Source organism: Sphaerodactylus townsendi, linkage group LG09 (genome assembly GCF_021028975.2).
Source record: "Sphaerodactylus townsendi isolate TG3544 linkage group LG09, MPM_Stown_v2.3, whole genome shotgun sequence".
Taxonomy (NCBI): Eukaryota; Metazoa; Chordata; class Lepidosauria; order Squamata; family Sphaerodactylidae; genus Sphaerodactylus; species Sphaerodactylus townsendi.
The window spans coordinates 82,004,753-82,019,458 of record NC_059433.1 but is presented as its reverse complement, the minus strand read 5'-3'; the positions used below and the strand labels follow the sequence as shown (position 1 = coordinate 82,019,458).

At 45.2% G+C, this 14,706-nt stretch overlaps 1 protein-coding gene across 1 annotated transcript; it reads right to left on the bottom strand.

Annotated features, from left to right (window-relative positions):
* Positions 1 to 789: 789 nt before the first annotated feature.
* Positions 790 to 13,149, bottom strand: KCNV1 (potassium voltage-gated channel modifier subfamily V member 1). Its single transcript, XM_048508015.1, has 4 exons — positions 13,009 to 13,149; positions 10,514 to 11,026; positions 8,151 to 8,677; positions 790 to 1,612 (listed from the first exon to the last, which is right to left on the bottom strand). The coding sequence occupies exons 2-4, from the start codon at positions 10,993 to 10,995 to the stop codon at positions 1,101 to 1,103; spliced, it is 1,521 nt and encodes a 506-aa protein (XP_048363972.1). The 5' UTR covers positions 10,996 to 11,026; positions 13,009 to 13,149; the 3' UTR covers positions 790 to 1,100.
* Positions 13,150 to 14,706: the final 1,557 nt, after the last annotated feature.

The window sequence follows — 14,706 nt, the reverse complement described above, 5'->3', positions numbered from 1 at the left end:
ACTGGAGATTTGATTAGCTGTGCAGGTTCTTTAAAATGTTGCTTTGGCAACAGCTGCTACCACGGCTCAAGAATCTTCACTGTATGACGAATTTAAGCTATGGCAGCCATTTTGTGGCTGGATCAACCACCAATGGCAGCCATTTTGTGGCTGTTCCCATTGCTCTGTCCCTGCAGGCTCAAAAGGTGGGGGGATCCCTGGAGTAGCGTTTGAAGTACACTATCCTTGCATTAATCCTAGTGTCTGAAGCAATTGCAAAGTTTAATTACATCTCATAGACTTTGCCCTGTTGAATTCAATGAGGATTCAAGAAGCACTCTCTTTTGGTATAGTCCAGTTCCATTTCTGGAGCCTCAATATGAGTTCAATTTCTTGGTCACTAGTCTAGTATGATGAAACAATGATTAAGGAAGAATGGGATTAGAATCCTTAGGCTAACGTAGGGCCATGTAATATGCATGTTACATGAACTACTATCTTTTCTGCCATAAGTCTGAAGAGGAACATAGCTTGGAATGAGTAGGCAATCAAATGTGGATTGTGACAGTTGCATAGTGGCATATGTTAGAACGGAACTTCCAGATTTCATTGATGTGGAGATACCAATCACCCACAGTGCAGCTGAGATGTAAGTATACAATGATTGGATTGTTTTCCCACTCCAAAAATGCAAAACAAAAAGTCATCATTGGATATTATCCCCACCATTTATCTGTACCCTTTTAATGTTTTGAAGACACTCCTGCATCTTGAATATTCCATCATTTTTAATATTCAAAAGAAAGCAGCTTTGTTTATTTTCAGTAGATTTTTATTCCTGCATATTAGAACAAGCATAAGAATTATAGTCAAATATTTAAAATTCTGTTCGACATGAACAGAGCCACCATTTTCTTCCAAAAGAAAAGTCCAATGCATTAGCATCAGTGTACCCTGAGAGTTTTTGCTTGTAATGTTTTTTTGGATGTTCAGCAACCTAGAAAGAAAGGTTGTTAGGAAACAGACGGATATGATTGTTAGCTTTCTGCTTAACATTGTGTCACCACGCCTATCAGAACAAACATCAGACATCAGTTGAGAAATTAATTTTTTTAAAAAAATTAAAACCAAAATTCATCTCCACCACTGCTCCTGGTACTTGTTCTCTCTCGGCTTTTTAGTCTCAACAAATCTATGATGCTCCGAGCATATACGTCTCGTAAATTAATGTTGATATTGGAGTCGCTGGACATATTCTTGGTGAGCTTCTTCAAGGCTTCCCGTTGGCGGAGAGCAGCTTCCTTGATCTTCAGGGTAAAGTAGCAAGCAGAGAAGCGGTCGTTGATGATGGCAATGGGCAAAGCCAAGACCAGTATTCCTGAGAGTATACACACAAATGCCACAATCTTGCCAATCAATGTGTCTGGTCTGATGTCTCCATAGCCAACAGTCGTCATGGAGGTTGTTGCCCACCACCAAGCACAGGGCACACTTGTGAACGTTGTGCCATGGACACCATGCTCAACAAAATACTCCATGGTGGAAAAGATGGAGATCCCCACTGAGAGGAATAGCAGGAGCATGCCAACCTCTTCGTAGCACTGCGTGATGGTCATCCCTAGAGACCGCAAACCTGGAAGGTTAAAACAAGTTGTCAGTTGTTTCATGCTGTTGGGGAGATATAAAAAAAAGAAACTTTAGATTGCCCCCTTATTTTGAAATAAAGACAACTGACTGGAGCAGCGATTCTCAACCTTTCATATCTTATGTCCCACAAATCACCCAATCAAAGAATGTATGATGAAAGCAAAAAGACCACTTTTTCTGAGAATGACATTTACATATTTACAGGCATTCTATTATTACATTTTATCATTCACAGTACATTTTAAAGAGACATTGTTTGAAGTGGGAAGGAAGCTGGCATGCTACAGCTTAGCTTGTCAGATCTTGGAAGCTAAGCTGAGTTCTTGGATGGGAGACCACCAAGGAAGACATTGCAGGGGAAGACAGTGGCAAGTCTTCTCTTGAAAGGTCCTTGCTATGGCTGCCATAAATAGGTATGGCACTTACATATGCACTACTAGAAGTAACCTCCATGGCAGGTAGAGTTGGCAGGGAGTAGGTCTTCAACAAAGCTTGCTGGTGGGTAGGGACAACAGAGAATAAAGAGAAACAGGAAGTGTTTAAGGTTGCAGTTAGCAAGCCAAAAGGTCACAGTTGGATAATCCCCCCCCCCCAAAAAAAGTTCAGTTTTCTGGTCATTTCAAAGGGTATTGAAATCCAGCACAGTAGGGGGTTGGACTGGATGGCTCCTGCAGTCTCTTCCAACTCTATGATTCTAAATAATTCCTGTTGGTCCCTGCAGTCAGGTAATCCCATAGCACTGGCCAGGCAGGGATGGGCAGGAACCTCCAAATGCAGATCCTGCAATCCCCATAACGGTCTTTTAAAGGAGATCCCTCCTTCCTTTTTCTCTAGCAGTAAAACCCTATGTATCAAACCCTATGTTCTTTGCCCTCAGTTCCTGGGAGAAATGACAGAATTTTTTTTTAAAAAGCACTGGAATAGCTACGAGGACCTCACAATCCTCTCCCTCCCCCTGCCATTCATGGAAGTGATCCAGGACAGTGTGTAGGAGGAGAGAGATCGGGCTCTTCTGAGCTCTGTGCTAATCCATCTATGTATGTAGTACAGCTGCAGAAATGTACCAGACTAAAAATATTCTCACTCATTGAGGTCTCCAAATCAAGTGCTGCAGAGCATGTGTGAACCTGCCATCTCAGATCCATCACGACAAGGAATGTTCACTCCAGCAGATGTCATGCCAAACAATTTTTTTTAAAAAAAACATTTACAGTCCACTCTTTCACTGGCCCATTTCAACCTCCAGGGAAGCTAATAACACTACGGATTAATTATTTTTAGTGCCCGTAGTTCACCCATTCAACTGTGAGTCCCTGATTGGTATACAGGCACATCCCAGGGCAGCTAATAACACTATGAATTAATTCAAATTAATTTAATTCACTGCATTCATTCAAATTAATTTTATCCACTGCAAATCCGAAACACAATTGCGGCCTTTCTAGGTCCTCTGTTGGTTGACATGTAAGCCCATAGCGGGGAGGGAGGGGGGATTTCTAAAATGCCCTACCAGTCATATTTTGGTATCATAGAAATTTCAAACTAAGATGGATGCCATCTTAATTCTAAGAAGGGTTTGCCTTAATACAAAGAAGGGTTTGCCTGAATTTGCTTTCCCTGCCCAATCAAGCATGCATAGCAGTCGATAATATCTTTCCTGGATCTGGATAACACAGGAAAGCCTTGAGTAGGCACACTTGTCCTCAGCTTCACCAAGAACATGCAAATACCTCACATCCTGATTCCAGCTACATCCTGTACCCTCCTCTCCAAGGTATTAATTTAATTTGTCCAAAACCTTCCAAAGTTTCGTTGTTTAGCCTTCCAGGTTCATTGCGACTTAGAATGCCCCTGATTCTAATATTATTGATGCAGCCCAGACCTAATCAGAAGTTGGACATGACCACGTTTTGACTCAATCAAGCCTTTTCCCACAACATTGTTCCTGCTTGGGAATGGAACTCTGCTTTGTGGAAAGTGGCCTCTCTTATCATTGCTAGGGAGTTAACTTTTACTGTAAGTACCCTTCTCAACCAAAGGCAATTCACCTTTGGATCTTGTTCCACCCTTGGACCTTGCTCCACTGAGCCCAATGTTGTTGTCCTGCAAACAGCCCTAGCACTGGACCTCATTTATCTGGACCTCTTCTAGATTGATAAATACTGCCCTCCCCATGATGCCCTCTTCTATTCCCCTCGATCTTTCACCTCTCTCTACATCCTAAGATCCTTGAAACGCTCTCTGTATTTTATAGAATTGTGTGTGTATTTTTATTACTTTTGGTTCTTAAAAAAATTGCACACTTTCTCCTTAAATTCTGGTTTTGTGTGGACTTCTAAGGGGAAAGATCTCTGTAAAACAAAGGTGTAAGATCTCTGCCTGACCTTTCTCATTGCAAGGTCTGTTCCTGCTAATTCCACAGACCAAAAGAGAACAGACCAGACTAATTCAGATGACAGACGCCCAGACAATTGTACATGAAGGACACTTAACTGTTCTCCAGAGGGCGAAGGCACTGTGGGATGGCCCACTCTCTTCAGAAGCTAAGCAGGGTCAGTACTTGGATGAGGGACTACCAAGGAAGACTCTGCAGAGGAAGGCAATGGCAAACCATCTCTGCTTCTCACTGGCCTTGAAAACTCCTTGCTCAGTGTTGCCATAAGTCAGCTGTGACTTGATGGCACTTTCCACCACCACCAAACAATATTACTTGGGACTGTGAAATAGTATAGCATAGTCCAATTTTGTCAAAGCTTAGAAGTTAAGCAGGGTTGGGGAGCCACCAGTGAGTGGCGATGGTAAACCTTCTCTGCTTTTCCGTTGCCTTGAAAACTCCTGGCTTGGTTGCCATAAGTCAGTTGCAAGTTGGCGGCACCTACGTATGTAACTTCTCTCCAAATATATAGGAAAGAGAGCCTCTGGGCGAAGCTGTAATGTCATTACACTAGTGGCAACCTACACGAGTGCAGGTACACAGAGCGAACTTTGTTGGCAACTGCCAGACTTCTACTTCAAAGTGCAAACATTTCAAAAAGAATACCAAGGCTTTTGGAAAACAAAAAAGTCTGGCTTTTGTGTTCAAACCAGTAGCTGATGGAGTTGCCAGTTCAAACTAATAAGATACTTCTTCACATTCAAATTCTTCTTATCCTTGTCAAGCGTCTCTCTCTAAATTTCCAGCTGAAAAGGACTGTTACCTCAAAACAGAAAATGGCTCAGAGAGTTTTTGATTCACCGCAATCTACCCAGGGGAGGAATGCTCTGAATCCTATAGCCAGAAACTCCAGAGAACACAGCAAGATATAGCAAAGGAAACATTGTAGAAGTTAGTTATTATTTTGACACCAATTATTCTACCATTTCCAAGTCCCCTACACCATTTATCAGTCTGTATCTGTAAACTTTGGTCAATTTCTCATCAATGCAAAAACAAGGGAGGATGAAGCAACTAATACGAGAACATCTGGCATTCATGTGTCTGGTGCTGGAATACACATAGCTTCCCTGAGTCACATTTGTCAAAAGCTGCCTCCAAACTACAAGCCTGCCTCACGTGTTTTAGTTTCATGTGTTGAGAGCCAGCGTGCTGTAGTGGTTAAGAGCAGGTGGATTCTAATCTGGAGAACCGGGTTTGATTCCCCACTCATCTACTGGAGTGGCAGAGGCTTATCTGGTGAACCAGATATGTTTGCGCACTCCTACATTCCTGTTGGGTGACCTTGGGCTAGTCACAGTTCTTTGGAACTCTCTCAGCCTCACCTGCCTCACAAGGTGTGTGTTGTGAGGAGAGGGAGGGAAAGGAGCTTGCAAGCCACCTTGAGTCTCTTTACAGGAAAGAAAGGTGGGATATAAATTGAAACTCTTCTTCTTCTTCTAAACTTTTTTCTGTATTAGAGAAATGGGAGGGGGAGGTCCTGCTTGGGCTCTCGGGGTTGGTGTAGATTCTGCACCAATCGGAAGCGTTCCCTTAGCAGAGGGTGGGAAAGGGCAGCAGGGCTGCGGCCAAACAGGAATGGCCAATCAGAATGCAGGAAAAAAATTATGTTTGAGCCTGTGTAGCAATGTATGCATTGTAATAATAATAATAAAATAGTAGATTTGTGTGAAGGGGCAGAGAGAAAATGAATTATTTCCCCTGACCTCAACCTGATTCCTTCACAAAAACTGGGCACCCATGCAAAGGAAAAAAAATGGACCTGAATTCAAAAATAACGGCTGCACGGAATCCTATATATAAATGGAGTGGCCATTTCACACGTTGGGGGCAGGCAGAAGATGGCACCTACTCCCCCTGCCAAGAGAATTGAATCCCTGCCCAGTGAGCATTGGAAACAGGTTTCGGCCTTTCAGTGTAGTCCCAGCTGCTGTAGAACATAATGTTGGCAACATTCCTCATGAGCAAGGGTGCCTCAGGGCTGGGTGGAAAACAGTGCTTTGAATAAGTCTGAGATGCTCCATTGGGATCAGAGGCATAGCTGGGCCAAACTGCGCCCAGTGCGTAGTGTGTTTTTTCCGCCCCCTCATGGCCCCCCGCGGCGCCCCCGCCCCCCTTCCCACATTTACCCACATTCCTTTTCTATTTCTAGTATTTTTTGAGGCTGAAAAAAGTGGCCTCTTCACAGTTCAGGGGAAAAAACTGCCTGACGAACTATACTTCCCAGGAGTCCCAACTGTACTTCCTCAGGCAGTTTTTAGCCTGAACTGTGCTCCATGCACAATGCATTTACTCCATGCACAACGGAACTAGTTTCATTAGAACTTTGTTGCCATCTGTGATCTTTCTCCTCTGGTGTTCTATCAAGTTCTCCTAGGTCTAGAGGAAAAAAATCCTCCCTGATCCGGCATACTCTCTCCATTTCAGATTTTCAACTAAGATCAGCCTTGTCGTTCTCCATCATCAAGCTTCTGGGAAGGCTGTTAATCAAGCATGAACAAAGCAGCACGCTCCTGTTACGCTAACAAGAGGACTAACATATTTGCTCCTGCTGAAGCAAGTAGTCACACACCCAGCTGTTTATCCCCAGCTATTCACAGGTTGCCCTGGCTTCTGTCAGAGGGCTCAGGTCTATGCCACCTGTTTTTCCAGGAGCAAAGCAATCGCCTTCCTGAACTGTAAACCCTTGGAATGCAATGGCAGATATGTGGCAGATATAAATGTATCAAATAACCCTCCCATGTAGTGCACCTTTCCCCCCTTACCCCCACTTCCTGGCAGTACAGCATCCCTTCTACTCAGTCAAAGCTCTGCTTGATGGTTTGAGGAGTGGTATTGTGGCAAAGCCAGGGGAAGGCTTTGATGCGGCTGGCCTCCACGCGGGCCAGGACTTTTACAGCCCTGGCCCCTGCCTGGTGGAACACTCTTCCTCCAGCTGTCCAGACCCCTCTCACCGGATCTTGAGTGAGTTCCTTGGAGTTCCAAGAGGGCCAGACTGTTCCACCCAGGCCTTTGAGTGTCCCAGCTGCTGATACTCGAATGCCCACCTCCTCCTACATTTGGGCCCATTACCATCCTATGGGCCCCACTTTCTCCTTCTGGGAGAGTTTAACAGGGATTGTTGGGGCATTACTGTTATTAGTCGTTCTTAACTGCTGCATTTTAACTTAACTTATTTACAGTCCTATTATGTTTACTGTTATTTATATTTGTTCATCTTCAGATTCTTCTCGAGTCCTATAAGACTGAGAAATAAATAAATAAAATAAATAAATAAAAAGGCTGACCAACCACAATTTTGGGTTGGCTTCCAAAGAACAAAACTGATTCATCTGATATGTGGCGTTGAAGGAGAGTGTTACCCAGTGGTGGGATTCACTGCACCACTCCCACGTCACTTTGGGAGACCCGGTTGTTAAAATGGTGCTTGTAAACAACCAGTTGTTAAATTATTTGAATCCCACCACCAGAACCAGTTGATAAATCCCACCACTGGCGTTACAGATACTGCAGACCGCCCGAAAAACAAATAAGTGGGTCAAATCAACTCTGAAATCTCCCCAAAAGCTAAAATGACTAAACTGAGGCTGTAATTGTCATCATATTTCAATAGCAAAGAGACAAGACTCAGTGGAAAAGACAATAATGTTAGGAAAAGCAGAAAAAGCAGAAAAAGAGTAGGCATAGCATGAGATGGGTTTATTCCAGTGGTGAAGAACCTTTGGCACTCCAGATGTTATGGACTACCATTCCCATCAGCCCCTGCCAGCATGCAGGGACTGATGGGAATGGTAGTCCATAACATCTGGAGTGCCAAAGGTTCGCCACCACGGGTTTATTCAAGAAGGCCCTCAGTTTGCCAGACCTGAGGAAGGCTTTTAATGGCAGGTCATTTGGGAAGTTATTAATTCATAGTACTATTCAGAAGCAACTGACTTACACATATACATCAAGGCCAGTCCAAACGGTTATTTTCCAAGACTTTGTGAATTTTGCTTCAGATTTCTAAACTCCTTCTTTCATCGTCTCCCTTCTCCAAACAGCACAACAAATTCAACCCCCAGAAGCATCTCCCACAATTTGGATGTACCTGTTGAATGCCTGCCCAGCTTCAACATGCGAAGAGCCCTCAGCAGCCTCAGCACTTGCACGGTGCGCCCCATGTTTTCCAGCTCCTGGGAGCTCCCTCCACCACGCAAGCTCTCCACCAGCAGTGTTATGTAGAAGGGCAAAATGGCCAGAAGGTCTATGATGTTTGCCATGCTCCTCATGAAGTGGCACCTGTTCCTTGCACACAAGATGCGCAAGGCAAACTCCCCCGTGAACCAGGTAATGCACACATATTCCAGGATATCTAGGAGCTTTGGTGGCAGCCAGCTTAGTTCCACTGAGATCAGAGCCATGTTGGCAATCGAAATGATCACAAAGGCCATGGAGATGGTGCCAAAAGTTCGGGCAGCTACTGAGGAACCAGGTTTCTCCAACACCTCCCAAAGCTTCTGCCTGACACTGGGACAGAGGCTCCCAGAGAAGTCTTCTTCCTCATCTTGGCCATCCAGTGCTTCAGTATCTTTCTTGATATCTAAGACTTCACTCAATTCCTTCCTCCTGAAGTACCTGTTGAAAACATCCAACCACAAACACACGTGTCACAGAACACTACATCCAAAATTGTTGGGATTGATTTAGGAATAATCTATGCCACACGCCCAGAGAACCTGCTTGAGGAATACCACAAAAGAAAACACAATAACGTCATGAATGTGTAAAGACAATTGCCCTGACCTGGGTAATCCCAGGCTAGCCTGATCTTGTCAGATCTCAGGAGCTAAACAGGGTCAGTATTTGGATGGGAGATTGGCAAGGAAGTTCAGGGTCACGATGTTGAGGCAGGCAACGGCAAACCACCCCCAACCTCTCTTGCCTTGAAAACCTTATGGGGTCACCATAAGACACCTGTCACTTGATGGCAAAAAATAAAAGAAAAACAATTAAAATATATTCAGTGTTAAAACCCACCATTTTACAAAAAGGTGGTCATGCAATAGCAATAGCATTAAACTCTTAGCAGCTTAAAGGGATCATTCTAAAAAGGCTATGAGCACACTGCATTTTGAAAGATCAAGTCACACAGTTAAAAAGTGAGGATAAAAAGAAAGGTTTTGGTTTGGCACCTAAAAAAAAGAGTACGGTAAGTGACAGGTGAGAATGGGTATTCCACAGACAAGAAGCCACCACTGAAGTCTGCCCCTATGCTTGTGAGAAGAACCTTAACTGTAACCATAAGGAGGGGAGGAAGAAGAAGAAGAGAAGAAGAAGAGTAGTAGTAGTAGTAGTAGTAGTTTGGATTTAGACCCCTCTTTTTCTCCTGCAAGGAGACTCAAAGGGGCTTACAAACTCCTTTCCTTTCCTCTCCCCAAAACATACACCTTGTGAGGTGGGTGGGGCTGAGAGTGTTCTGAAGAACTGTGACGAGCCCCAGGTCACCCAACAGGCTTCCTGTGTAGGAGTTGGGAAACAAATCCACTTCACCAGATAACAGTCCACCACTCAGGTAGTGGAGAGGGGAATCAATTCTTGTTAGAGTTCTCCTGATCTTAACCACCTCTCAAGGGTGAGTTCTCCTGATCTTAACCACCTCTCAAGGGTGAATATGGTGATTCAAGTATCATTCCCCAAGCTATTTAGAGCTTTAAAAGGTAAGAACCAAAACTCTGAACATCTGAAGAAATTACATTCCAGACCGGTGAGGAGGAGGACACTAGGGGTTTTGCTACCAGACAGATGTCCAAGGTGAAGACCATCATTTCAAGGATCCCAGTCCATCCCCAACCATCAACCAGAGAATGGGAGGGACCATGACCTAGTGGGAGAGCTTCTGTTTGGAATGCAGAAGGTTCCAGAGTCAGTCAGTGGCACCTTCAGTTAAAAGGTCTGGCAACAGGTAATGTGGAAAACCTCTGCCTATACCCAGGAGAGCCCCAGCCAGTCTGAGGAGACAATGCTGACTGATGGACCAGGGGTCTGATTCAGAATAAAACAGCTTCATGTGTTCAAGAATGACCAGCCACAAGCCAGTTTACTTCAGTGCCACACTGGGTCTTTATTTCATCCTCCTCCAATTCAAGTCATCACTAGATTCAACAACTGCTTTGATTCTCCTGGTGACTCTTTTCTCCTTGCTTTGAAGTCTTCTGCAAGTGTCCCCCAACCCACCATCTCACGTTTATCCCTTTCCTGGGACAGCCCTGGTTTGTATTTGTATGGGAGACCACCAGGGTTGTCCAAAATTGCTCTGCAGAAACAGGCAACGGTAAACCACCTCTGAGCTGTTCTTCCCTGGAAAATCCTAAGGGGTTGGCATAAGTCAGCTGCAACTGCCTGGCACTTTATGCATGGTTCACATGCACAAACGCAGACTTGGTTTCTGCCCAGTGATCACGGAGCACTCACCTGTCCCGGCAACAAGAGTCAATGCTGAGCTCGTCCAGCCCCCAGTACTGGATCTCCTGCAGAAAGGAAAGCGCGCACAGCTGATCCATGACATGCAGTCGGCCGGTCTGGTAATAATTGTGGATGTAATGGAATGCCTGCGAACTTCGGTCGAAGAAATATTCGTTCTCCACCAAGTTGGCATCGTCGCAAAGATCCAGAAGGCTGGAGGCGGCATCCCGAGTGGCCGATACCACCACTGCCAGCTTGCCAAGACGAGTGTCTGGGTAGCGGCACAGCTTTCGTTGGGACAGCACAAAGCGGGCACCTCCCACGTTGACGGTGATGCGGTCCAAGGCTGGGGCCACCCGCTGCAGCAAGGACCCGGACTCCTCCTCACTGAGGAAGACACTGGACTCCAAAGAGGGCAAAGACGTGCTCTCCTCCAGCTCTTCTGCAGATGCCCCAGAAGACAGGGACAGACAACATGAAGGAGACTTCATCCTTCAGCTACCAACAGTGGCTTCTGCTCTCCTAGGAGAGGGGAAAAGAACCCCACAACCACGCTAAAATCAAACAGTGTGTTCCAGGGCAACAGGCTATGCAGCTGCCTCTTAATTCCAAGCATCATGAAATGAGGACAAAAATATCTGAGATCTCTCAGATAATTTTAAGGTCAGGGGTTCTAGGTATTTGGATCATTCAACACTGCACTGGCCAAGCTTAAACATGCAGACTTGAGCAATGTAGCTTTTATTTCAAAATGTGTTTCTTCCTCTAGCATTTTTTAGTTGTGGAAATACATCTCTAAAAGGAGATACGAGACAGGCTTGGCTTTGTTTGTTCTTAGTATTTGGCTTTTACTTAGGATCTGAATTGTCCAGGGTGTGATGTTCCATACATCCTTAATTCTCTACACTAGTTACTAGAATTAAAAAAATGAGGGTTCCTGGACACAAAACCTTGAATTGTATTTATTATTTTGGCACACAGTCTTAAGACAGAGTAACCTTCATATTAGATATTTTAAAGCTGCAAAACTGACCGTGAAATTATGTGCAGCTATCCCACTCAATCCTACACAGAGTTATACCACTCTTGATTTCTATAGGCTTGAGAGTGGAATAACTCGGCATAGGATTGCACAGAAGTTTGCTTTTCTTCCTGAGGATCAACGTGAATTATATGGTGTAAATTCAAAAAAACAACAGCATGGGACATCCAGTGATAAAAAAAAAGGTATGACAATTTGTTGGAAGAGGGCTTCAAATGCTGCTGTCAGAGCGGTAACGCGCAAGCTAATGCTGGATTTGTGTTGTACCAGTGTGGTGTAGTGGTTAGAAAACGGGACCAGCAATATAGGTTTAAATCCACTCTAACCTTAAACTCATTGGATAACCTTGGGCCAATCATTCACTTGCAAGGTGTGTGTGTGGGGGGGGAGTCTGGTATACTGCTTTACTGTGTGTGTTAAGTTTGATCAAATGGCTTCTAACTCATGGAGATCCAGTGAATGCATGTCCTCCAAAATGTCCTATCGTGAACAGCCTTGCTCAGGTCCTGCAAACCGAGGGCCGTAGCTTTCTTGCTTGAGTCAATCCATTTCATTGGGTCTTCCTCTTTTCCATCTGCCCTCGACTTTTCCTAGCATTATTGCCCTTTCCAGTGACTCCTGTCTTTTCACAATGGGACCAAAGTACGATCGCCTCAGTTTAGTCATTTTAGCTTCCAGGGTGATATCTCAGATGATAGTACTTTAAATTCATGCGATTTGAACGCCAACCTCCACAGCCAATACTCTTTTTACCTGCTGGCTGCTTCCCTAACAATTGACACACAGCACAACCACGGGAGAAACTTGCAAGTGATGATTTTTAGCAATGACCATTCCCCAAAACTAAGCAACCTCTTAAACTGCTAAACCAAGAGATCACTCATAACTGCTGGATCTATTTTATGCATAATTAAAACAAAATCTAGTTACCGGATAACACTAATAAGCATCCCTTCACAGCCAAATTCATCATTTTATGTCTAAGTCCCCCATTTAATTAATAAGAGCAGCACTTTTAAAACTGATTCATTTTAATGAATCTTTCTTCTCATTCTTTCCCTTAAGGAATCTTCTTTGCAGTCTTCTGGCTTTTAAGAGGGTCCAGCTGCTGCTAACATTAAAGGGCTCATAATAATTCAAGGGCTATATTTCACCCACCGTCAACAACCAGCGAGGGTCCAGGGTCTCCTCGCCAGTAAATAAAAGAGGCTGACTGGAGGGGGGGGAGGGAAGCGACAAAGTTGTTTTAAGTTGATTTTTTACTTTAATAAATAAATAAAAATACCGGGAAAGACCCATGCCGGATCAGATCCACCGCACCAACGGCGATCGCAGTTGAAAGCAACGCTGAATGTTAAAGGCAGGAAAACCATTTTTTTTTAAAAAAAAATGGGTAAAATCCTCCTGATGACCATCCGATGGGGGCAAAAATCCTACAAAACTCTGTAGTTTTAAATCTTACCTGCCATGGAGGTTCAGAGTCGAGGCTCACCCGCTGACGCGCCGCCCTTTGCGCATCTGGACCGCAGCTGCTCGTGTGAACGGGTTCCTCCGCCGCTTCTGGCCGGTCCGCCTCGCGCCTCATCCCCTCTGTCCTGCCGGCTTCCTCGGCTGGCAACTCCCGGGCAGCGCCGCGCTGGAGCCGCTGGGCTGGTCACGTGGGAAGGGGGCACCAATCAGACCGCGGCTCCCCGCCGAGCTGGCCAGGGGGGCCCCGGGGAGAAGGTGCTCGCCTCGCGCGCTGCTTTCGAGCGACTTTTGGGACGGAGGGAAGCGGGGAGGAAGGGTTCGCGCTGCCAGCGGTGCAACGCTGCGCCTGCTGCATACAAAGGACCGAAAATGGGGCCGGCTAGCTGGCCTTTGGGTGCCCCCAGGTTTGCAAAGAGCTCGTATGAAATGGTCGGAAACAAGTTAGTCTGAGCGCTCCTGGCCCAACTAGTGTCCAGGCAAAGGCCATCCCTCTCCCCCTCTCCCCCTCCTCTCTCCCTCTCCCCCCCCCCCTAAGCAGAGCAGAACATAGGAGCCACGTGGCATAGTGGTTAAATGCTTGCACTGCCACTCACATGGTCAGGAGTTCGAGCCCCCTGTGGGTCAGATATCCTGGCAGCTGGCTTATGGTCAACTCAGACATCCAGCCGTTCCTTGGTCGGTAAATGAGTACGTAAAGAATAGCCGGGAAAAGCAATGGCAAACTACCCCACAAAAATGGCTTGCCTATGAAATCACTGCCCACAGTGGTACCCCAGGGTCGGACACAACTGAAGGGGAAACTTTACTTTAGTGTAGAATTCTCAGTGTATTCTCAATTCTTTAGTGTAGAAGAGAGATTCTCAGTTGCATTTTAGATATGAGTTTACTGACTTTATAAGGGAGGATTACACTGTGATAAAATAAGAAACCGTTCCTTTCCTGCTGCATATCTGCATTATTGTACGTTTACGTTTGGCTACAGCTTGCTATCCATCTGCTGTCTCACGTGAGGTCGTCTCTCTCGTATCCTCTAACAAAGAAGCCGCGTTAACTTTCTAACTTTTGGCGTATGTACTCACTGACGTGGAAGCGATGGCCATCTCACTGATCAATAGCTAATCAATAGATCCGGTCATAAACAGTGACTTCAGCAACGTTACATACAAACAGTTAACCCTTTTGTGGTTGAGTTGTGACAGACATTTGCCAAATCCCAGCACCAGGTCTGGCGCCTGCCTGCGTACGTATTTAGTTGAAAACCACTCAGGACACAGAGTTCTTTGTATAGTTCAGGAGCTGGAGGCTGACCAAAGAGGCAAATTTCCACCATCTTTAGTCCACCCTGTTATACTTATCAAGCCGTTTTTGTTGCATACCAACTCTTCCCCCATCCCATTGCATTGACTCTGGCAGTCGCAGGTGGCTATGACAAGGTGTTCCAGCCTCAGCAAATTGATTTATCCGGGAATAACTCAGGATCAGTCTCCTTTCCACTTTTGTTTTTCAAGTTTCTAATGTTGTGCCTTCGGATATTATAACACCAAGCATCCTTTTGACACCTGCTCATTGCAGCCCAGAGATGATGCAACCAGGGTGCAATCGCCAGACTGATAAGCCCCATCCAGTCTGCCCTTAATGACCACAATTTCTAACTGCACTTACGTCATTCTGGTGATTTAATGAACAACTA